General features: G+C 50.3%; 2 protein-coding genes across 2 annotated transcripts; one reads left to right on the top strand and one right to left on the bottom strand.

The window, feature by feature from the left end:
* The first annotated feature begins 1885 nt into the window (after nucleotides 1–1885).
* Nucleotides 1886–13012, top strand: M1AP (meiosis 1 associated protein). The gene is made up of 9 exons (XM_009904882.2): nucleotides 1886–2134; nucleotides 5837–6019; nucleotides 7559–7736; nucleotides 9924–10097; nucleotides 10354–10504; nucleotides 11446–11587; nucleotides 12088–12294; nucleotides 12451–12603; nucleotides 12893–13012. Exons 1-9 carry the CDS (start codon nucleotides 1886–1888, stop codon nucleotides 13010–13012), a joined length of 1557 nt encoding a protein of 518 aa, XP_009903184.2.
* Nucleotides 13013–15922: 2910 nt separating this feature from the next.
* On the bottom strand, nucleotides 15923–22794 carry DOK1 (docking protein 1). The gene is made up of 5 exons (XM_054164379.1): nucleotides 22624–22794; nucleotides 21957–22253; nucleotides 19277–19388; nucleotides 18966–19138; nucleotides 15923–17472 (listed from the first exon to the last, which is right to left on the bottom strand). Exons 1-5 carry the CDS (start codon nucleotides 22684–22686, stop codon nucleotides 16366–16368), a joined length of 1752 nt encoding a protein of 583 aa, XP_054020354.1. The 5' UTR covers nucleotides 22687–22794; the 3' UTR covers nucleotides 15923–16365.
* Nucleotides 22795–24226: the final 1432 nt, after the last annotated feature.

Here is a 24226-nt window from a genome sequence, read left to right as displayed (position 1 = left end):
GTACCACCAAAAAGAGCTTGTCCCCCTCCACTTGACACCCCCCCCTCAGATATTTATACACATTGCCCCAGGGCTCTCAGTCTCTCTTCATAGGGGAGATGCCCAAGTCCCCTAATCATCCTCATGGCTCTCCATTGGATTCTCTCTAGCAGTTCTCTCTCTTTCTTGAACTGGGGAGCCCAAAACTGAATGCAGTATTCCAGGTGTGGTCTCACCAGGGCAGAGTAGAGGGGTAGAAGAACTTCCCTAGACCCGCTGGACACACTTTTCTTGATGCACCCCAGAAAAGTGTTAGGTTAACCGTTGAACACAATGGTCTTTGGCAAGCTAAATGATTCTCTTTCTGGAGAGGGAATGGCACAGGCATGAACTTGGGGCCCACAGCAGCTGCTTTGGGAGCAGCATAGGGAGAGGTTGAGTGTGCAATGATGGTGCTGCAAACCCCTTTCCCTGCCTCCAATAATTCACAGCTTGGGGACTTCCCAAGGTGAAGGTGACATAAGCTCTTACCTTCCACTGCTTCTGCTCTTTCTCTGGTTAACTGCATTTGGCTATATTGAAATGCATATTATAAAAATGAGCCCAGTTTGATAAGCCACTGTGTTAAGCCCCTATGGAGGATTCTTCTTTGCAGTGTTAGTACTTGTGTCTTCTAGAAATTTTATGAGGTAAATTTTTGTTCCTCATCTGGTTTCTAACTAATTAAGTGAAAACAGATCACTCTATAACTACAGTGGAAACATTTAACTGAATAATCCCTGTTTACAGATATCTGCAGTTTCTCCATTAAACCAGCTATTCATCTATTCATTGAGTGGATTCATTGCTTTTTATAGGGACATGGTCAAGAATGAGAGAATTCATTCAACTGTGTCTTTTTCAGAGTGAAGGCTCATTTTTCTCTCTGAAACCAATGCAAATCAGAGATCCAACTCTTCTAGATTTCTTACTGCTGCATGGGTTTTGTTTCCTTGTTTGAGAAAGCACAGAGGGCTTGCAGAATTCAGTCACATACTGGGTATCAAGGAGTGGGGACTGCATTCTTCTCAGGGTATTTGGCTATAAACCCTTGGCTGCTGCGGAAGCGGTAGTTCAAAGTCTCACTATCCACCATCTGATGGAGGTTGATGCTACACACATGAGCCATACTAAGGGAATCATGCAGTACATCACAGCTCATCCATGGGCTAGGCATGGCTGTGCTACTAACATTTGTAGCTGCCTCAGTTGGATCTGTAAGAGCACCTCTGACAAACAGTTTCGTCAGCTGAACCATTTTTTGGTTTTGGTTTGTTTTCTAGCAATGCATTTCCCCCTGTCTTTAAATGGGTTTGTCTTAGAGTATGGACAATGATTGCTTTGGAGAAAGCTTGTAAGAGTCTTAATTCATTGCTGCTCTGTCTCAGGTTGCTCACAGGTGCTTTTCAGAGAAGACTGAGAGGGGATCTCGTCAATGTGTATAAATATCTGAAGGGTGGGTGTCAAGTGGAGGGGGACAAGCTCTTTTTGGTGGTGTGCACTAATAAGACAAGGAACAATAGGTTCAAGCTTGAACATAGAAGGTTTCACCTCAACATGAGGAGGAACTTCTTTACAGTGAGGGTGATGGAGCACTGGAACAGGCTGCCCAGAGAGGTTGTGGAGTTTCCTTCCCTGGAGACTTTCAAAACCCACCTGGATGTGTTCCTGTGTGGACTACCCTAAGTGATCCTGCTTTGGCAGGGGGGGTTGGACTCGATGATCTCTGGAGGTCCCTTTCGACCTCTAATGTACTCTGATACTGTGAATTGGAAAGGGGAAATCTCATTAATTGATACTATTTGTTAATTTTTCCTGTTCAGATGTAAGTGGATAAGTGGACATCTAATACTCATGTTCAGAAGCCATGAATTCCAGGAAATTACTCTCAGAAACACGGAGGGCATTTCCTGCTACTAAAGTCCGCTGTCAGCAGCCATCAAGGATTCTCATAGTGGATGTCACATCACCTTCCTGGACCAACACTTGTTCTGTGCTGTCTGAAGCTCTGGAAAACACTCTCTGTTTGGCCTGCAGTTTGACAGGCCCCTGCCGCATTCCCCTGCTGAGCCTCTACCTGGTGCAGAACCATCAGGAGTGTTTGCTTCCCTTTACGGTATGCCTGAAACTGCCTCTCTTGGGATCTGACAAATAGGAGTGCAGCACAGTACTTTGCACTTCAGTAAAGAAAGTTATGACTTACTACAAATGCATACCTAGAAAGTAATCATTGTCAAAGAGCATCATTCCATAGACTTCATGGAAGAGGTGAATTTAATGGAAGAATGATGTTTAAAAGGAGGAGTGTCACATGTTTGATCTGTGAATTTGGTGATGTACTTAAATCAGGTTTTGAGCTGTTCCCTTTTAAAACACCTCCCTCTACTATGCCTCTTCCTGCACTAGCTGTACTGCTAAGCTATGAAAATTATCAAACACAACTCTATGGCTGTAATAATTTGGATGGTAAGATAGTCTGTTTTCCAGTTGGTTACACAGATATTACCACCGTGAGAGAACTTCCAGACATTTAAGGGGGAATGAAATTTTAGGAATATACTGAAATCATGGACCCAGAGGTTCATTTAGGTTGGGAAAGACCTTTAAGATCATCGAGCTCTGCCAAATCCACTGCTACACCACATCCATCAGCCACAGCTACACACCACCTAAACATGCAGACCTAAGTAAGAACAGGTATTTCACTCATCTGGGGACATGCAGCAGAATAAATACAAATGGAGGATAACTAGCAACAATGCAACAAAAGTTTAGGAATACAAAGCATCATAAAGTTCACAAGAATCCGTGAAGTCATGCTAATATAAACAGTCATACTGAGCACTCTTCTTTTACACTTCATTGGTGTAACCACACTCTAGTAGCCTTTCCACTTTAGTCAGTAATGGTGAAAACATTTTGAAGTAGTTTGTCAAGTTTCCCCAAATTGGGAAAGGTAGAGGCTGTCTGGGGGGAGGGAAATGAGGTCATCAGTGATTTAGCAAATGAAGACTGTGGGTAATGAGGGTCTCTGTTTTGTAGCATAGATTATAAGGAACATGACAAGGATAACAAAGAGGATACCACAGGTCGGACTTGATGATCTTTGAGGTCTTTGCCAACTTTATTGATTCTATGATTCTATGAAAGTATCTCTGATATCTCTGGTCTAAGAATAGACACTTGTCTTGCCTCTCAGGATGACTTGACTCATTATACATCCTAGCATTTCACTATATGATGCACTAGAGAGTCTGTTTCACAGCTGGTTCCAAGGCGGTTTCCAGCGATTTTGCATTATATCCAAGTTAATTTATAAGTGTTTGAGGCAAAATACTTCCTTGTGTAGTTGCTAGGTATGCACTGATAGCTATCCAACTTAAATGGCAGACAGCAACCTCAGATCTCATTTAGTAATTGTGGGTCAGCAGAGCACAGTTGAACTTTGGCACTTTGATAGAGTCTTACCGCTAGTGCCATCACATGGATCTTCTGCTCATGAGAGGCTGTCTTTTTATTTAAACAACGATTCCTCATTTTGATAATCAGTTTTTAAAGACAGAGGAACCCTCACATCATTGTTTGCCTGCCTTCATATTACAGGCTACTATATTTCACTAAAGTATCCATATAGCATTAAAGCACCTCCTCCAGAAAGACATCTAGTTCTGATCTGAAGATACTAGCAGTTCTGTTGATAGTTTCTTCCAGTGGTTAATGTTTGTCATTGTGAAACTTGCACCTGGTTTCTAATTTGCATTTATTTGCTTTAGCTTCCAGGGGCTTGGTAATGTATTTTCTGTTTTGGCTAGATTGAAAAACCTGCTTGTACGCTATACTTGCATCCCCTAAATATCAGCAGGTCCCTTCTCAAACTCCTACCTGCTAAATGAAAGAGAACAAAGTATCATTCTTAATTGCAAGGTATTTTTACAGGCCTTTAATAACTTCCAAGCTCTTCTGTTTTTTTGGGTGCTGTGTTCTAATAGGGAACTCAGGGTGCTGTAACTGCATCAACTCTTTCGCCACAATACTGTGTTTCTCTGTGACTTGTCCAAAGAAGCGGATTTCACACTCAGAGACTCGAGCCAATAGCATGCATCCAGTCACTGGGCACAAGTCTGGTGTGAGCCATAAGTGTGCATCTCCCCAGCTTTGCCTGGATGTCCTGCTTCCTGAGCCATCTCTTCAGACAACTTCTGGGGCACTGAAGGATGTTTCTTCACAACCCTTCTTTCTCTATTAGGAACAGTAAGGAGTAGCAAGAGGACTATATTTAATAGATATTGATGCATGATATCTGGCCCTCTGTAGCTTCTGGAATCAGGAGCAGTTGTTCATCTCTAGCTGATAAATACCTCTTCCTTTTCAGCCTTTCCCCACCTTTCTACCAAGGTTCCATGGCTTCTTCAGTGCTATTGATGTCTCCCTCTGTCTCAACAGGCCATTCTGTTCATCACACTGACTTTCTGATCTAGCTAAGGACTTGATGCTTCTCAGTGAGGAACCAAGAGAGAGCTATGTTAAAGGTTGCTTATTAGCCAAGTCACATGAAGTCAGGAAAGCCCCAGAGCTGAAAATAGAGCCTAGGAGAGTGAATGGGGAAGTGTTGTACACAGTTACCCTTTTCTTATCCTTCCTGGCCACCTGTTTATGATCTCTGTTCCTACTGGTCTTCCTTGTTGGCCTAACTCTTAACAAGTCCAAAGAGCTTCCCAGGAATGGGCAGGGGGGTGAAGAAAAGGAAACCAAGAAGAAAGTGGATAACCATGGAAGACAACGGGACAAGAGAAGAAGTGTGCATTAAAGTGTAATTAGCGTATTTCACAGAATCACAGAATTGCCTACATTGGAAAAGACATTCAAGATTCAGTCCAATCATGAGCCATACACTGGCAAACCCTTAGTTAAACCATATTCCTAAGCACTACATCTACACAACTCTTAAATACCTTCAGGGACAGTGACTCCACCACCTCCCTGGACAGGCTGTTCCAATGCCTGACAACCCTTTCAGTAAATAAATTCTTCCTACTACCCAACTTAAACTTCCCTTGGTGCAACTTGAGGCCATTTCCTCTTGTTCTATCACTTGTTACTTGAACAGACTGACCCCTAACTCCCAACAGCCTTCTTTCAAGGAGTTGTAGAAAGTGAGAAGCTCCCCCGTCAGCCTCCTCCAGTTCTCCCAGCTGCTGATCTCAAGATTTGTTCTCTTCACCTTTCACCAGCTTTATTTCCTTTCTCTGGACACTCTCCAGCACCTCAATGTCCTTGTAGTGAGGAGTCCAAAACTGAACCTGGTGCTTGAGATGCGGCCTCACCAGTATTGAGCACAGGGGTAAAGTGACAGAATCATTAACTGTTGAGGTTGGAAGAGACCTTCACTACAATTAAATATATGTTAATACTCAACTAATACTGCATGGAGAAAGAGTATGACACTAGTCTTCTATGATCCTGACCAGCTTGGTTCATATGCATACTGCATTCTGTGGCTTTGGGTAACCACTGTAAAGTGATATCAAGCTCAAAGAAGTGGTGAGTAACACATATGAGAGAAAGGTTAAGCAGCTCTGGACTGCAGGCACTGTAAATCACCACAGCAGGCACAGAGTGTGGCCCAATCTTCTCCCATCTATGTGAGTGACACAAAGCATCATAGTGAAGAACAAAGAGTTAATCATCCTTGAATTTATGGTGTTCCTCTTACCATGAGTGACACCAGCTGTCCTTGGGACAGCCATCATACAGTAACATTTCACATTCTCAGTCTGACATTTCCAGCCTTTTCATTTCATGGGATGATGTTTTGCAGCAAGTGAAAGAAAACTTTGCACGAATCCAAGCCTGCATGTCAGAGCTGCGCTCACTGCCAAGAGAAGGCTGCTTCCCACAGGGGGGAAGTGGAGTGGTACAAGCTGTGCAGGATGGATTGCAGCAGTTCAAACAATACAGCAGACACACAACAGCAGGAGGCTCCACAAATAATTCTGTTGAGGTAAGAAAATGTTGGGAAGGTAGTGGGAGCCATCTAGCAGACTTGCCACTTGTTAGCACACCAAGATGATGATCTGTGTGGTACCTGAGGTCCATGGGAGGGAGAGGGGAGTTAAGAAAATAAGCCTTCCAAAAAAACCTCCAAGCAGCAATCTCCAAATGCTCATGGAAACTAGACAAGGTCAGGCTTGAGCTCCTCATGGAGGATGACTTTACAGTACAGAACAACTTAATTTCCATGCATTTAAGATTGGATGTTTTTCTCAGCTTTATTTTGATTACTTCACAGAGGAACTATGTCAAAGGCAAAGACACAGCACTTATGGACATGATCTTTCTTTCAGCCTGCAGTTCCATTCTGCAGTTAGTGTCTGGGATTTTCGCTGCAGACAGGATGTTTGTACAAAGATCTTCATAGCCTGAAAGCACATCCACAGTCCACTGAAAGCAGGCTCATGCCCTTGATTTTAGCCTGTACTGGAGAGGGCACAGAAGGCTCCCAAAAAGCAACAGATAGTACATTCCTATCTTGAGGAAACTTTAGCTCAAGGTTTAGTTCAATGTTGAGGAGAATTTCAAGGAAAAATGACCTTTTTTCCAAGCTAGCAATCCTTCCCCTTCTGTATGTATGAAACCTCTGGATTAAATTCAGACTTCCACAAATCACAACAAAAGGTGTTTCACAGACCTACACGGCATCTAAAGGGTGGCCTTGGTCTTTCATTTATGGGTGAATAAGCTCCTCCATCAGAGGAGCCAGGAAGTGGGCAGAGCACCTACAGTTCTAAAGTCTTTTTTGAGAAATAAGAGCCAGTGATCACAGAAAGGCCAAAAGCTATTGCACCCTTTTGGAAAGGCCATGTTTCTATAAAAGACAGCTTTCTGCTTCCCATAATTCAGTGATCAAGACTGTTTTCATCACAAGTGTATTTTTTATATGGAGTAAGTTTGGTTTTAGTTCCATTTTCTCAGAAGGCATTTGAATGTCTTTGCTCAGATACAGCATCTTTTGAAGAGACAACAACAACAAAAAAAACCCAACAATCAACCAAACAACAAAAAGGAGCTACTTTCTTGGAAGTGAAGCCTGGATAACCTAAGCCAGTTAAAGCAGACACCCTGTTAAATTCAGCTGTTTCAGCTGTATCAGGTAGACTCTGTGTGATGTCCAAGTAAGGTCTCCCACAAGCATTTTCCAATTAGTCCACTGTGAAGAGAAGTAGCAATTATGGCCTCAAGTTGTGCCAAGGGAAGTTCAACTTGGGCATCAGGCAGAATTTCTTGACTGAAGGGCTTCTCAGGCATTGGAAGAGCTTGCCCAGGGAGGTGGTGGTGTCCATCCAGCAATAGCTTCAGCCCTCTCTCCCCTCTGGCTGAGCAGAATGGTGATCCACTGGCAGGAATATCACACAGATTGTGAACTTGCATCATGTAACCTAAAGGTTTTCATGAAATTAAGCTATACTAGTGCAGGAAATGCTCTATCTATGGCTGCATAAAAAGACTTCAGATGATTCTGCTCCCCTCACCTGTCTTTCAGATCACAATTTTGACTAGCCAGTCCAGCAAAGAAATGGTAAAGCAGCTGGAAATTAAGTTAAAGGATGTAGACCTTGTGAGTCTGCGAAGAATAGAAGTCATTGAGGTTTTGAAGAGAGACTTCCTGGAGCCTGAGGATGTGGAACAGTGCATGCCAGCAGAAGAACCCAATATCAGCGGTGAGTGAAAGACAGGCAGGGTACTCAGGAACCTTTGGACAGCAGAGAGACACTAGTTCTTTCCTTGGTCCAGTATATGCCACTGTCCTTCATACATGTGTCACTCATGTAAGTGGGAACTACTGGGCCTGGAGGAACAGCAAAAATTCATACCACAGAAATTCCCTGGGGCTTTGTCACATTTAGAGTGTAGCTTTCATGCATCTCTTGGTATTACCCAAAATTTACTTCAAGTGCAATACAGCTTTTCTGAGGGAATGAAAAGAACTGCACCTAGTTTATGGGTTGACACACTCTCAGACACCCATACTCCTGCTACTTGCTGAACATCACCCTGGGCAATTAACTGGCTGATCAAAAGTTGCTTGGTGCAGGCAGAAGCAAGCAGAATCTTTGATGCAGGTGAACAGGGAAGAGAAACAGGTGGGCCATTTACAGTTGCAATGATCCTACAGAGATAACCCCCTCGCTCCTTTTACAACTTGTTTGGTTTTTAGATAGTTCTTAGCCTTTAGTCCTTTCTCTGAGACTACTTATTGCACAATGCAGTTACTTTCCTGAATCGTCAGGTACTTCCCCTGCTGATGAGCTGCCTTTTTTTGTCATTAACATTGCTCTTGCTTAGCTGCAGCTTCTTTTCTCAATGCTTCAGGCAGTTTTTCTTGATCTCCTGATGGTATGCTTCTTCGGTAACCAGTAATTGCACATCAACAAGTTCCTTGCAGTCCTGCAGCATCTGCTTTCCAATTCAGGGCTATCTTTCAGAGGCCTTTTATTGCTGACACTTAAACACCCCATCAGCAAGACACACCTGGTACCGAGCTCTGGTTCACACAGCAAGTTCTCAAGAGTTGATAACAAGGTCAAAAGCCTGAGTCCTGGTGGCCTGCAAGTTAGTGCAAGGCTTGTTAGTAGCAATGGCAATACTGTTTTTACTGTCAACAGTGGTGGATATTGTTGCTTTTCCTGCCTTTAGCTGATCTTCTTTTCTGGTTGCAGTAGCACATTTGTGGTCAGTTGGCAGAGCAGGGGCATGGGAATGTTTAAGTGGATGGTGGATTCATGCACCTGGCCATATGCCTCATCAGTGAGAGCCAGTATGCCCCAGATCCTAAATGTCATTTTTCCTGGCCATATCTCTGAAGAACTCCTCCTTCAACCTCTTTCCAGCAATGAGAATTTAAGCTACAGTAAAGAGAAACTCAGAAACAGAAATTCCTGTTAGCTCCTGTTCTGAGCCCTTTTGTTTCAAAGCCAAAGGTGCTGAGCAGATTCTAAACAAACTGGCCAGATAGCGTTTGAGAGTCCAGTACCGCAGGGCTCAGTGGTAGAAGCTTGTTGTGGTGGGTTGAAAATTCCCTGGACAAACCAAGGGAGCCAGCACCAGCTTCCCCTTTCCTGCTTCCCCCCACCCTGTATATGCTAGGGGAGAGAGAAGAGCTGGGGGTTGTTTGTTGGTGCCTAGCCACAACAAAGAATACATAGAATACATAGAATACAAAGAACACAGTCAAGGTCAGGAAAGCCAGGAGAAGCACCAGCCAGAGCAGAGGAAGCGAAAAGAGAGAAAGTTAGTCTACACAAACCAACTTTGTTAGTAGTCTGTCCAATGGGATTGCTTAGAACTTATCATTATTTTCCTTTTTACATCCAATAGTAACTTATTTACATTCTATTACTTTCTGTTCAAGATCTGTGGAGAATTTTCTAGGCACAGCCTGAAACTCCCACACTTGTACACTGCAATGCTGCTATAACTGCAGTTTTCATTTCTGTATTTCATTTTACCCAACCTTTCAAGCTGCTAAGCTATTTCAGCTCTTTCTTAAGGCTGATGAAGTGACTGCTAACTAGCAGGAGCTTACACTGGTTTTCCTCAAACTGTTCTAAGGCTTTAACATCAGACTGCTGGACTTTGAGCTCTTTTCTTGGTTGGCCTCTTTTTGAGGTCTTAACAGTTCAGGGCTTCCCATTGATGAGAAGAGTGTTGGTGTGGCCTGTGGAGCAGCTCAGCTTCTGGCAAAGTCCTTTCACGAGGGCTAGCATCATGTGGGTTGTATGCTAATGGCTTCTGAAGCACTTCTTATGTGAAGACTCTTGAAGGGCTAAGGAGGCACAGTGTGGAAATACTGTTCTTTTCTGTGGCTGAAAATATTTGTGCTTTTTCACTTTTTTTTTTTTCTGCAGACATTGCAATCCTGGGAATGGACATAGATGTGCAAACCATAGAGGACAATGTCATCAGCTTAGAGATGTTGTTTAAAACATGGCTACATGACTATGGCACAGAGAAAGAACACCTCCACCTCCTCCTTCCATCAGGAGGCTTCAGCAATGCCTCTGCACCCAGGACCACCCTAAGTATTTAATTCTCTCTCCCTCTCTGCAGGGGACTCCTAAATCACATAGCCTTGAAGATTACCCAGGCCTATCCTATGGATGCATTTGCTAACATTTAGAGACTCAAATGAGGTCTCTGGGTGACTTTGAAAGCTGTCTGGAGCTTCTTTTGTCTAGGGCTGAGAGAGGCCATTTACTTAGAAGGCTCCTAGGCTGCTACCATGTCCTGTGGCTCCTGATGCTATAATTAATTTCCATTTTCATCTCCTTCCCCTAGTGTGTCTCAAGTGTGACTTGCAGGAGAGATTACTCGACCCCACTCTGCTTTCTGGAGCGGTCGATGGCAGTGTAAGAGCAACAGATGTGACCTCACCCTGCCAGATGGCAGCCTGGCCAGCCACAGCCCTGTATAAACTCCGGGTTATAAAGTAAGTGTTAGGTGCTTTGCACTTGGGGACTGGAAGGCTGGTGATTGAGCCATTTCAGCTAGGACCTTGTAACATCACCATAAAGTACTGGGGAGCTTGAAGAGCTAGTGAGCAAACTTCTGCTATAGGATACCCTCAACCTCTGTAACCAGAGCCAGAAACAGCATTGCCCTGACACTAGAGCTTTATGAGTGAAACACCACAGATGTTAGTCATGCAACAGTTGTTTCTTCTAATGCTGTGTGACTTCCCATAAGAATTTATTTGCTTTCCCATCAGCAGTCTATGGCTGGGAAGCATGGAGCATAAACAAGAGTGAGGCTCTCTAGTGTCTCTTCTGTGCTTCACCCATAGGAAAAAAATGTGTCATTTCTGAATGATAGAATTGTTCTTAAAGTGATTCTTATCCTGTTGAAGAGCACTCAGTAATTGTGTGCCTCAGCCAAAGCACTGGATCTCATCAATGATGTTTTGTCACAAAGCAGAAGTGTGCTATGGACAGGCAATGACAAGCACTGTAAAGTCCATAGTGGGGTTTGTGGTGGGATGTTGGCTCTGTGCAGGAGCAAAGTGTATCAGGTGAAGTGAAGGATAACCATGATCCAGTAAAAATCAGTTAGGAAGAGATGTAATTGCCTGGGTGTGTTACCGCTCAAAGGGCCAGATTAACAATTTGGTTTGTATTCACAATGCATGAAGACTGGATTTGCTTCTTGTCATGGTGTCATCTACACAGACACAAGACCATGAAAACTTTAACTGCAGCTGGGCTTTTCTGCAAGGTTTCCTAAGTGACAGGGGCAGCAATACTGACATTAGGTGCTTGTGGCAGTATTGCATCTGAACCTGCCATAGCCACTTGAGCTTTTCATCTCCTGGTAGAGCCTCCTTGATGATTTAATCTTTACTGTGCCTCACTAACACAAGCTGTATATTTGCAGAGCTCTGAAGTCTGAAGGAGTCTGTGAGTCTGTACTTTATGGCCTGCCTTTCATCATCAAGCCCACAAGCTGCTGGCAGCTGGACTGGGATGAACTGGAGATAAACCAGCATAGCTTCCATGCTCTATGTCATAGTCTTCTGGTGAGTGTATACAAATTGCAGTCTGATAGGGAAGGATTGCCCTAGAAAGGAATAGTTACAGCATGTCTGGTGAGATCCATCTAGCCTGTACCAGAAAACATGTTTCAAAAATGCAGCTTCATCCCACAGGCCAGAGTTGGGCTTGTAAATCCTTCCAGCCAATGTACCACTGGAAAGATGCTACAGCCCATCAAACCTTAAAGGCTCTCTACTTGCAGAAATCCAGTGTTTGGAGGTATGAAGTGCAAAAGTCAGGGCTGGAGTTAGACATGCATCTTTAAGTGTGAAAAGAATTAACCAGGGCTTGGGATGTGGAACAAAAATGGATATTGTGTTGCATTACATTTTAAAACAACCCAAACAACATACTGTCCTCAACCTTAATGTGTAATGATGTGTATGAATATCTCTGCTCCTGAACCCAGAAGCCCTACAGTGAAAGCACTGAAGGAAGCAGTTGTTGCCTATTTTTCACATTGGTTTTGGCTTTTGCCATTTAGAAAAGGAAGTGGATGCTTTTGGCCAGACGTGAGCCACAGAATACCAGTCCAAGCTGGAACATCATGGTGCATTCCTACTACGTCATTGTTCCTTCTGACTCTGCCACACTGCTCATCAAAGCAGTCGCCATCAGAGAGCTCTTGATGCCATCAACCTTCCCAGCCCTCCTTGCTGAACATGCTGAGAGAGTGTCTGGCCCTATAGAGGTAAGTCACTGACAGCCCTGCACAAGTACCTATTGGTGGGGTCCACAGCCCCTGCAAAAAAATTCTTGACACTAAACCGAACAAATACCCCAAGTAAACCCCACAGCTTCCACCTGTAATCTCATAGCCTCTAGATCCTTTATTCTGTCTGAGCAGGGTGCCTTGAACAGCTTGGAAGTGGAAGTTGCTTATAACCCCTTGCACCTGAAAAGCAATCTCTACAAATACCTGAAGAGTGTGCTGTACAAGCCTCTGCACAGGCAGCAGGCCCAGCCCAGGGACCAGCGACCAGAGCGCCACCAGCCCAAGGTATGGCTCTTGCCTTTACAAGCCTGGAGTCTCTGCTCTGCCCTTCTGTATCCCCAGGGGCACTGAGGGCAGCTCCCCCATCCCCTGGCAGTACAGGGAAGTCAGCGTATGGCAGGGCAGCATTCACCTGCAGCTGGCAGAGCAGAGAAATGGGCATAGCATAATCTCATGCAGCTGAGGAGAGGGATGCTGAGCAGCTGGCAGATGCAGACCCAGCTGGGCAGCAAGCTGCTGGAAAGCCAGCACCTCTCTCCACAAGGTGCATTTGTATTTTCTCTCCACACTGCAGCATCAGAGCAAAGCCAAAGCCACAGTGGCACCCCTTCTGATGGCTTCTTCTCCTGTCCAAGCACATAGGCTGGCAGCGGCCAGGACAGACCCCAAAGAGTACGAGGGGCTGCTGCAGTGAGCCCCGGGGCCTGCTCATGTGCAGCCAGGGCTCCTGCTCAGCTGCCAAGCCCTGCATGCTGGACCGGAAGTGGTCAGGCAAGACACGGAGCCTGGCCTTGGTCAGACAGGCACTTCCCATTGTTTGTTCCTCCTTGTTCTATGGTTTTGTTAGTCACCACGTCAGTCTGCAGGAAGCCTGCTACTCTGGGGCCCTCTGCCCAGTCAGCTATCCCCCACAACCCTGCATTTCCCATTCTTGTCAGCACACATCACCAGCACGCCTCCAGTTTTGGTTTGTGAGACTATGCTTGCACAGGCCACAAACCACGGATTGTTGTCCACGGGTGCAGAAGAGCTGCAGGCAGGGTGGTGAGGAACTCAGGCAGATAAAGGAGGCAGTAACGTTAAGCTGCCCTCATCCTGCAGGAATATGTTCAGCAGTGTTTGAACAGGCATAAACCAGGGCTTTGGAGTTTGATCTGAAAGCCCAGCACACCCTCCTAAGAGCAGCACTACCTATGACAACTGTTTGCCTCCATAACGGGTCTCACTATCCAGTTCTCCAGCTCAAGAAGGCATTTCTAGCAAGTGCCAAACCAGTGTAATGCCTCAACTGGCTCCAACAGTGACAGCTCACCACAGCTGGAGCTGCAGCATAGCACCATTCTTGCAGCCAGCTGCTGCTGGGATGCTCTCCTTATGGCCCACCTGTGCCTATGAAGCTGCTCTGCAAGCCAGCACAGCAGGTACTTTTTGTCATGGTTCAGAAGATGGAAGGAGTTGGCCTGGAGCTTTCCAGGGGGCTTCTGCCCAGGGCTTGCACACGTGCTAGTTCATCTGAGGCAAGGTGGAGTGGTTATCACTGGGCTTCCTGCATGCTCAGCACCAGCAGGGGGTTGTGTGCTACTTACTGCATTCTGAAAAGCTGTTTCAAAATAAAGTTCTCCACCATAATGTCTGCTTACTGCCCATGGCTTGTACTGTGCACAGCAGCACAGCACGGACTTGTACTTCCCCAGAAATGGCTGCAGCTGACCAAGGGTGCAACACAAACCCTGTGTTGCCGGGGGCATCTGCCAGAGCTGTAGAGCACAACCACCAGAGCCCCAGGATAGCAGCCCAGTAACAGGTCCTGCTTGCCACCTAGAGCATGGACCTGCTCTTCTTATGCCCTGTCAAAAAGCTGCACCCCAGGCAGCTGCTTGGGGCAGGATGTCAAGGGCAGGTACCTTGCCCACACAACAGACACACCTGCAGGCACAGGGGTGTGGGCTTGTTAGGGCATCCAGGTTGGTTGGTAACCCCTGCCTGCATCTGACAAGCTCACAGAAGATGGGGAAGGAGCAGGAGCAAAGGGCAGCAACACACAAGTGGGGCATGCAAACCAGGAAACACCACAAAGATTACAAAATCGAGCACCCGGCGGGGAGGGGCAGGCGATGATGAACTGATGATGCAGGTGAAAATTACTTTGGCAACCACATCATAAATGCCAGACTGGGGTACAAAGCCAACAAAACATCTTGCCATGGGAAGGGGTAAACAGTCGGGGCTCATGATTTGTTGCTGAACAGGAAACTTGAGAGGAGGGAAAGGGGATGATAAGGTTTGAAGCAAATCACAAAATGGTGCATTTTGGGGGTCCCTGTTGACAGGCCCTTCACCTGATCACCACAGTGTGAAGCAGAGCACTAACTGTGCTCTTGCTCTGACCAAGTCTTGACAGCCAGCGGGAACTTGGGTGTTTCTACTAATGCTAGCATGAGAAGGGACATCCTGGCAGCACAGTAGTCTCAAGCCTGCACCATACTAAGCCCTAAAGGGGAGAAGGTAGCAGTTATAAATGAACTTACTTTTCAGAATGGGAAACACAAAAAGCTAGTCCCAAGGGCAAGGTGTTGTGTGGGGTTTGAGCAGCTCCCAAGGAATTTTCTCTGGGTAAAAACTGACACCTGGCCTAGAGAGACCAGAACTTCCACTTCTGTTGCATCCCAGCCATGGCTACTAGACTGGTATGCTCAGGTAATCTGTGTCACAGCTTTTTGCAGAGGACAGGGAGCACACAGGCTGCCCTCACATGAGCAAAGCTGATAGCCAAAGGACTTCCCACACAGCAGCCAGTCTGCCCCAGAGCACCTAGCCTGGGCAGAAGTGAGCAAAGCTGCTCATTCAGAACAATTTCTACACTGTATAGATAGGGGCAGAATGAACAGCTAAGCATAAGCCACATGTCCACAAGCACCTCAGCAAGGCCTTGTTCAGGCTTTGATGGCTGCCAAGGTGCAACACATTGAATTTAGCCATGGCACACAAGCACCAGAAGTGCCGTGGCTGTGTCTGAGCTGCACTGAGAGTCTTCACTGTTCAATATGAGAAAATTAGTTCTAAGAAGACAGGGGAAAGCAGGCAAAGGGAAAGGAGGGCAATGAAGATGATCAGAGAACCGGAGCACCTCCTGTATGATGGCAGGCTGAGAAAGTTGAGGTTGTTCAGCCTAGAGAAGGTTCCAGAGAGACCTAATACTTAGAGGGGGCCTACAGGATTGCTGGGGAAGGACTGTTTATCAGGGAGTGCAGTGATAGGTTGAGGGGTGATGGTTTTAAACCAAAAGCAGGTAGATTTATATTGAAGAAATTCTTGATGAGACACTGAATAGGTTGCCCAGCCTTATGCTCAGAGGCCATCACAACACGTGCCCAAATCAGTACATTGAGCTATCTGTGAGCCTAACTCTCACATCCTTTAATCAGTCACAACTGAACTTGCCACGTGCTTTTCTTCTTGGTTTCCTCTCAGCTCAGCAGCTCTGGTACAGGCACAAACATGCCACCATGTGAGCACTGCTCAGCCAGGTCACCCCCCTCTGCAGCACTGTGCCAGCATCACCCCATCCATATGCCTGACAGGTCAAAGATGCCACAGGTTTCATTCTGAGACATACAAACTTTAATATTAAAATAATTTGTATAAAAATACTTTTGGAGATCAATGGAAAGCAGTCTTCTGTGCATCACATCAGGCATCCCAGCCCTGCAGCCCATTTAGGGAGGGCGCCACAGCAGAGCCAGAGCAGCAGGAACAGGTGACAAAGCAAATCCACCTGCAGATCAAGATACGGCAGTGGAGCCAGCTACAGAGCTGTGGAAGCATGCTGGTACCTGCACCAGCCACAGCTCTCTTGCTCTTGCTGTGGAAAAGGCTTCTAGGGAAACACAGCCTCTCAACACTAGTAAGCAAGATGGGCTCTGGCCAAGCCAGACCACTCCCCAACCCCAAGCTTCCCCAGGACCCATGGAGGGCAGCAGCCAGCACTGCTCATGAATGGACCCAGGCCCCTCAGTCCCCCTTGGGCAGGCACAAAGCAGCAGCAGGCTATATCTCTCCCAAGTCCTCATAGACAGGTGACAAGCTGCAATCATCCACAGACTGCTCCTTCTTCTGCACATGCTGGGGCTTCACCACCTGGCTGTACAGAACCTCCACATTGTTGTTGTTGCTGCTGTTGAGGCTGGATTTGACAATGCCCTTCTCAGGAGCAACGTTCCCCTGCCATCTGCCAGCATCCCCACTCCTCTCAGTGCCTTTAGGGATAAAGGTTGCTGGGGGTTTGGGGGCAGGCACCGGCTTGGGGCCCTTGGCCTTGAAGGCAGGTACAGAGTAGTCGTCAGTGCTGGGGTTGTAGGGGTACTCGTAGCCGTCCCTGCCATCATGGCCCTGGGTGCGCCAGGCCTCGCCCGCAGGCCGTGCCTCATCATAGATGCAGGTGAGGGGTGGCAGTGACCGGGGAGCACGACCCTCAGGCTCATCATAGATGTGCTCCCGCTGCCCGGCTGCCACGGGAGCCTGCCCGCGTCCCTCGGCCCGCACCTGCTCATACGGGCCCAAGTACTGCGGCACCAGCAGCTGGAGCTTTGGCTCATCCGAGGCACTGCCAGGAACCTTGGTCCCGCTCACAGGCTTGCTGTCTATGGGGTCCGAGTACAGCGGGTCTGGCCTGGGACGGAAGCCTTTCACTGAGTCCAGGGGCTCTGAGTACACACTGGAGGGGTCTTCGGCCAGCAGCATGGCACGGGGCACCTTGGGCAGAGGGGAGCGTGGTGGTGTGCTCGGGACCATGGGCTTGGCCTGCGGCACAGGGAGCTCTGGCAGAGTCCGGGTCTTCAGCACAGATGTAGCATCCCTCTCCTCTGCCGCTGCACTGGGCCTGGGCACTTGCCCCAGTTTGGGTGCCAGGGTGTCATCCCCCTCTGCAGGTAGCTCCAGGCTCAGAGAGTCAGCCAGGGCCTGGCGGATCAGCAGTATGCTGGGGCTTTCTGAGTCCAGTGAGTCACAGCTTCGCCGCTTCTCCTCCACCTGCGCTTTCTGCTCCCGGATGGAGGCTTCCACCAGGCGGAAGATCTCATTGCCCTGCTTGGTCTCAAAGGTGAAGTTCCCTGGGCCCGAGCCACAGCGCCTGCCAGCTTCAAAGGAGAACATCACCTGCAGGGGAAGCAGAGAGGTCACATTTGCCCAGCACCTGCCAACTGAGTGCAGTGTACAGGCTGTAATTCCTACTGAATGGTGTGTGGTTGTGGTGCTGATCCCGCAGATTCTGCAGGAGACTTGACTGACCATCCTGGTCCTTCCTCACAGCAAGGGCCACAGCTCAGCAAGCACACCCTGGGACATGCTGTGCTCAGCAGGTGCCCAGTACCTAGGCAGGGAGAAGCCGCACTGCCCGGCAGCCTAGAACAAGCTGTGAAGCTGGAGCAGGCTGCACACTTGAGGGGACATCACTGAAGAATGCTCTAAGGCCCAAGGTCCTGATAGAGACCCACTGCCTTACCTGAGCAATTCGAGCAGGGCCAGTAACTGGCACCAGATAGTCCAGGAAATACACAGTCAGCCCTGAAAAGGGCATGATGCTGAGAAGATGAGGGAGAATTCAGTAGGGGAAACTGTTATGGGTATCTTGGGTACATCGGTGTTAGTCAGGCAAAAGGGAAACGATCCAGAGGTGAGAGATACAGGGCAGAACACAGAACACAGGAGTGAGGCCAGAAGCAGCAGCTTGGCTACCAACAGTGAGCAAAGCATTTGCCTTACCAATGCAGTGTTAATGGTATAAAGCCCTGTACCAAGGCTCTGTTCCTCCAGCCTGAACACTAACTCATGTGCAGGTTCCCCCCCAGATGCCTCCCCAAGAGCGGCTCAGTTTTCACATCTGTTTCAGTGAAGCGCCACAGAAAAGCAGCATCAGCAACTGCAGTTGACACTGTCACATCTATAAACAGCCCTGGGGAGACCACTTCCTCCCCGTCCGGCGCAGCAGGTACCTCAAGCTCAGGGTAGCAGCGAGACAGACTGTGGGTGGAAGATCTGCTGCTGGAGGATATTGGAGAGGGGACAAACCTACACGTCTGTAGCCTAAGAGCAGTACTCCACAAGGTGAAAAAGTAACTGGTGTCTCAAACAGCCCCTCCTGCTCTGCCACCATCCTTTAGGAGGGATGGACTGAACCCAGGGCACAGTCAGGGTGTCAGGGAGCCATGGGCTGAGGAGACCTTGTACACAGCATGGAAGGACATGCCTGCTCCCAGCATAGGCTGGAGAGTGTTGGGATGGAGCATAGGGTTAAGCGCAAACCAGCTGTGGGGACATCTGGCAGCTGGGCCAGCAGGGGCTGCAGTGGCCCTGGTGGGAATGGGGCGAGGACCACAAAGAGTGGGGCTCTGCACAACCATGCTCTCAGCAGAAACAGGTTTCCTGCCAGCCCACACTCCTGAATGGTGACACGGGCAGGAGCTGAGTACAGAGGATCGCAGATGCCCCTGGGCATCCTGCTGTGGTCACCACGAGCTCTAGCAGTTCTGGTACTTGGCAGAGCCTGCTGCAAGGCTGGTGAGGTATATCAGCTCCTCACCCTTTGGCAAAGGAAGTCTGTGGAGAAAGAGAGCTCAGCGTGCAGCACAGAGGGTCCCCCCACCCCCAACCTTGTCCCGGCCGTATCTCCGGAGCAGCCGGTAGGGCCAGACGTAGAGGATCTCATTTGTCCGTGGGTCCTTCAGGACGAGGCTGTCACGCTCAGCCTTGAGCAGGTAGGCACCACGCAGCTCACATCGCTCTGCGGCCTCCGTTCGTTGCACCGTCACCCAGAAGGCATTCACTGCAGGGACAGGTATGCTCAGGGCAGGGCAGAGGAGCCACGTCCCCAGCTCTGCCCACCACAGTCCTGGTGACAGAGCAGCAGCAGGACAAGGCCCCACAGAAGGTGGCCTGAAGTCAAGGCAGTGGCAGGTCCCACCTTCGTCTCTTGAGTAGTAGATGGAGTTCACAGCCATCTCCAGGGCTGGTGCCTCGCTGCTGCCCTCTCTGCCACGCTGGGCTGCCACGCCAGCATCACTGGGGCCATTTCCCTGACAAGGGAGAGCAGATCAGCCCCAGCCTCCTCCACCCACATCATACCCTGGTTCCTACTGCAGTCACAGCCTCCCCCAGCACCACATCACCTGGGCTCCACTGCCTTTCCTGAGGGGGCCTACCCTACCCTGCAGAGTTTGCTCATGCCATGCCCTTTGTTGCACAGTCACAAGAAGACCTCAGGTCCCTCCCACATCCCAAGCCGACATGAACACAAATGAATAGGGCCAGGCAGTGCAGGAGGAGCTTGCCTGGAGCTCCTGGCACAGCCTGGCCCCCAGCTGGGCTATGCACTGGGCTGGGGACAGAAGAAAGTGGTTACTGCAGGCAGCCCTACCCTCCAAACCTCCCCACAGCACAGCTCTGAGACACAGCCTCCTGAGGGGCAGCACCCAGAGGTCCTACGCATCCACTCCACTGCTGCTCCTCTGAGCTCCTTGGCATGGCGATGTAGGTACCCTGGTGCTGAGGCAGAGAACAGCTCTGCTTCCTCACTGACATGCTCCAAAGCAGATGACATTGGCACATGAAGCACCTCAGGGCCCAGGTACACTCTTCCAGCAGTACAAGGGAGGGAGCTGATGAGACCACCCAGTAACGTGGGGGCCGTGTCCTGGTTCTGCACAGCAGGAAGGCTGTGCCAGCAACAGGCACAACTCACAGAGGGAAGCAAGCACTTCTCTTTTAGCACATGCAGAACTGAAAGTGCAATGCACAGGCTGTGTCCCAGCAGCAGGGTCCCCTGAGGGTCTGCATAGGGGATGTACCCTCGGTGCTGCCACCAAAGAGCAAAGACCCTCCTTGGGTGAAGGCTCTGACAAACCAAAAGTGCATGGATGTCCTGTAAAAGCTGCTTCAGCAGGCTTTGCACCAGTGCATGAGGGCCTGTGCTTGCACAGGATCTGAAAGCTTTTTCTCAGGGTCACGTGGGATGGGGTTGCAGCACGGTGTACATCTTGCAAAGCTGTCAAAGTTTCGGTTTAAAACTCAGCCACATAAGCTTCCTAATGAGAGGAAAGGCCCCAAAAGGGCCATTAGGCCCTCTTGTTGACTCCTAAACAGAGTGAGAACTCTAAAGCCAGCAGCTCCTGCTCAGTAAAGGCATCTAAAGCAGTAATGTTCCAGTCTGGGCTTGGCAAGGGCCAGAAGATCTGCCAGAGTCCTGCAGGACTCTGTTTGACTGCCACTTCCCTCATCTTAAACAGAAAAATAAACTCTGCACTGAACTCCAGATGGGCTCTGGCCTGAGTTCCCAAGCTACTAGACTCTGTCTACCCCTCTGGGCAGCAAAAAATGGTATGACACAAAATCATGATCTCCATGTGGGTGACCAGAAATCACAACTGAGCTTCTTCAGCTTTTTGCAGAGGGGCCACACTGCAGTTCCTGTACCTCTTGCTCCAGGCCAGGCCCTTCTAGAACACATGCCATCCTTACAGCCTTTAGCTCACCGCTTCCTAAACCACCTCCTTGCTTCTGGACCTCACATAACTGACAGCTGTCATGCAAAGGAAGGCATGAGCACAGCCCTGCTTCGAGCAGAGGCTCCCCTACCTTGCCACTAGCCTGCACCACTCCAAAGGTGTGTGCTGTGTACATAGCTCAGCCCCACAAGCCATGTCCAGGACAAGGGCTACAATAACCAGACACAGGCATGGATGTGGAGCAATTTCCAGTGCCTCACCAGTGCCTCTGGACCTGGTCAGCAGGGCACTATGCTGCACATATGCTTTTGGCTTGACAGCGGACTGCAGAGAGATGCAACTGGGGACAAAAAAACCCCAAACCCTTAAGGTAAATCACACTCAGCAAGCACCCAGGTCCTTGTGGGAAAATCTCGGGGTCACCAGCTGCCCAACTAGCCACCCTGTGAGTCAGCCCTGCCCGGTGCTCAAAGCCTGCAATCAGCTAGATCACAACCCAGGGCACAAACATCTCCTAAGAGTAAGAGCAGAGGCTCCAAGGTGCAGGGTAGCTTTTGGCTCCTCTCGCAGAGCAGTGTGAACAGCTGTGCATGTAGGTCCAGCTCTAGGGAAGGCTGCCAAGCTGCTAGGGAGGCCAGGGAGAGCCAAGGTCCCTGCTGAGGCCCAGCACTGATGGTTACTGCCAGCAGCAAGCAGGCTGGGCAAAGGGGTGCACCAGCCCAGCCACTGCCAGCCCAGGTCCAGGTGGGTGCTGGGGGCAGGCACTGCAATGCTCTGGGGGCTTTGCTTCTGCCGCTGCAACAGGAAAGGCAGCAGCAGCTGGGCCAAGAGGAAGCACTCCTCAGCCATCACCCGCGCCCCAGCATATCACTGGAGGAGGCAAGAATGAGTTCCACGCTGGGGCAGAAGAGCTCGACTTGAAATCTGCAGCTGCCGCCAAGATTTACTGAGAACACATCGAGGAGCCCTGCAAACCACCCGAGAGCTGGCACAGCGGGAGCATCCCGAGGGATGCCCACCAGGACCCGCTCAGGCGTGACGGGGGGCTCCCTCCCCATGCTGCCAGACCCTTTTGCCGCCCCCGCCCCCTGCCCCGCTCCGGAGGACCCAAGACGCCCCTCCGATCTCTCCGAAGCTCACCGGGAAGGCGATCTCGCACAGCTTCGCCACCCACTCCTCGCTCTGCTGCTTGTCGGCTGCGAAGAGGTAGCTCCTGCCGCTGGTCTCCAGGCGGAAGACGACCGTGCCGGCGCGGGGTCCGCTCTCGGGCACCGGGGCCACGCTGGTGCAGTCCGCCAGCCGCACCACCGTCTTGTCTATCCGCCTGCTACCCAGCCGCTCCGGCCGCGCTGCTGGCTCCTTGCAGTCGAAGAACTCCAGGCGGGCCACGCCGTGCTGGCTGGCCGGGTACAGCACAAACCAGCTCCGCTTCCACTTCTGCAAGGCGGCGGGGGTCACGCTGGGCTCGGGCCCGGCAGCGGCGGAGCGCGGGGCAGGCTCCCGCCGCGGCCCCCCGGGGCCAGCAGCTCACCGGAGACGGCCCCGGCGGCGCCCTCCTCCCGGACGCCCCGTCCCGTCACTGCCATGCGAGGCGCGGGGAGGGGCAGTGGCCGGCAGGCACGGAGTCGAAAATCCCTGGACCCGCTTCCCCACTCGCCGGGCAGCGCCCCGCACCCGGCAGCGCGCCCGGACGGGGCGGCAGCGGGGACAGCAGGCCCGGCCCGGGCGGCGGCACGGAGACCGGCCGGCCTCGGGAGGCACGGAAGAAGAGCCCGCCCGGCCCCGACCCGTCCCGTCCACTCCCTACCTTGGCGCCGAACTTTTGGCTGTGCTGCACGAGCAGCGGCCCCTCCTTGGCCGGCGGGTCCATCCCGCGCCGCGACAGGCGCCGCTGCCGCCGCCACCCGCCGCGCTTCCGCCCGCCGCTACCGCCCGGGGCGGGACCGCGTTGGGGTGGCTCTGGCACTGTCACTGCGCGTCCTGCACCGCCCAGGGCCGGGCCGCGCTGGGGCGGCTCTGGCACTGTCACCGCCCGCCCCGCCCCGCCCGGGGCGGGCACAATGCCGGGGCCCAGCTGCCCACGCACGTGTCGCGGGGCGGGGAGCGTGTGTGCGTGTGTGTGCATGTGTACATACATCACAGAAAAAGTCTTAGAATTGTTAGGGTTGGAAGGGACCTCAAGGATCATTTAGTTCCACCCCCCCTGCCATGAGAAGGATCACCTCACACTAGATCAGGTTGCTCAGGGCCACATCCATCCTGGCCTTAAATACCTCCAGGGATGAGGCTTCTACCACCTTCCTGGGCAACCTGTTCCAGTGTCTCACCACCCTGATGGTGAAAAACTTACTCCTAACACCCAATCTGAATCTACCCATTTCTATTTGTGTTCCATTCCCCCTAGTCCTATTGCTACCTGACACCCTAAAAAGTCCCTCCCCAGCTTTCTTGTAGGCCCCCTTCAGATACTGGAAGGCCACAATAAGGTCTCCTCAGAGCCTTCTCCAGACTGAACAGCCCCAGCTCTCTCAGTCTGTCCTCATAGGAGAGGAGCTCCAGCCCTCTGATCATCCTTGTGGCCCTTCTCTGGACATGCTCCAGCATGTTCAGATCCTTCCTGTCATAGGAACTCCAGAGCCGGATGCAGTGTTCCAGGTGGGGTCTCACCAGACCAGAGCAGAGGGGGAGAATTACCTCCCTTGACCTGCTGGCTATGCTTCTCTTGATGCAGCCCAGGTTGTGATTGGCTTTCTGGGCTGCAAGTGTACACTGATGGCTCATGCTGAGTTTCTTATCCACCAGCACCCCCAAGTCCTATCTTCAGGGCTGCTTTCAAGCCAGTCACTGCCCAGCCCATACTGGTGCTTGGGATTGCCCCAACCCAGATGCAGGACCTTGCATTTGGTCTTGTTGAACCTCATGAGGTTGGCTTGTGCCCACCTCTCCAGCCTGTCAAGGTCCCTCTGGATGGCATCCCTTCCCTCCAGCGTGTCTGCTGCACCACACAGCTTGGTGTTGTCAGTAAAGTTGCTGAGGGTGCATTCAGTGCCACTGCCCATGTCGCCAACAAAGACGTTAAACAAGACTCAGAGCAAACACATCCCTGCGTGCACAGCTGGCCTGAATCACTCTTCTGACAGCCATGGACAGACCAATGTCATCCATCTCTAATCATGCCATGCCTCTGGGTACTGCAGCTACTCTGGGGGCACTGGGCTGCTCCTTACACTGCCCCTGCCATGTCTGGCCACTCCAGCATTATTCAGGGCCAGTCTTGACCTTGATATTCCCCAGCAGTAAAACTTGGCAGGGGCTGTTGCAGGCATGATGCAAAGAGCAAGCACAAGTGTGGCTGGTGCCCAGCAAGACCCAGCAGTTTCTCCCTTGCATGTGAATACCCACCCTGGTAG

This window comes from Dryobates pubescens, chromosome 1 (assembly GCF_014839835.1).
Source record: "Dryobates pubescens isolate bDryPub1 chromosome 1, bDryPub1.pri, whole genome shotgun sequence".
In the NCBI taxonomy this organism is placed as follows: domain Eukaryota; kingdom Metazoa; phylum Chordata; class Aves; order Piciformes; family Picidae; genus Dryobates; species Dryobates pubescens.
The sequence above is the reverse complement of the archived record's forward strand: the minus strand, read 5'-3'. Positions and strand labels throughout refer to the sequence as shown.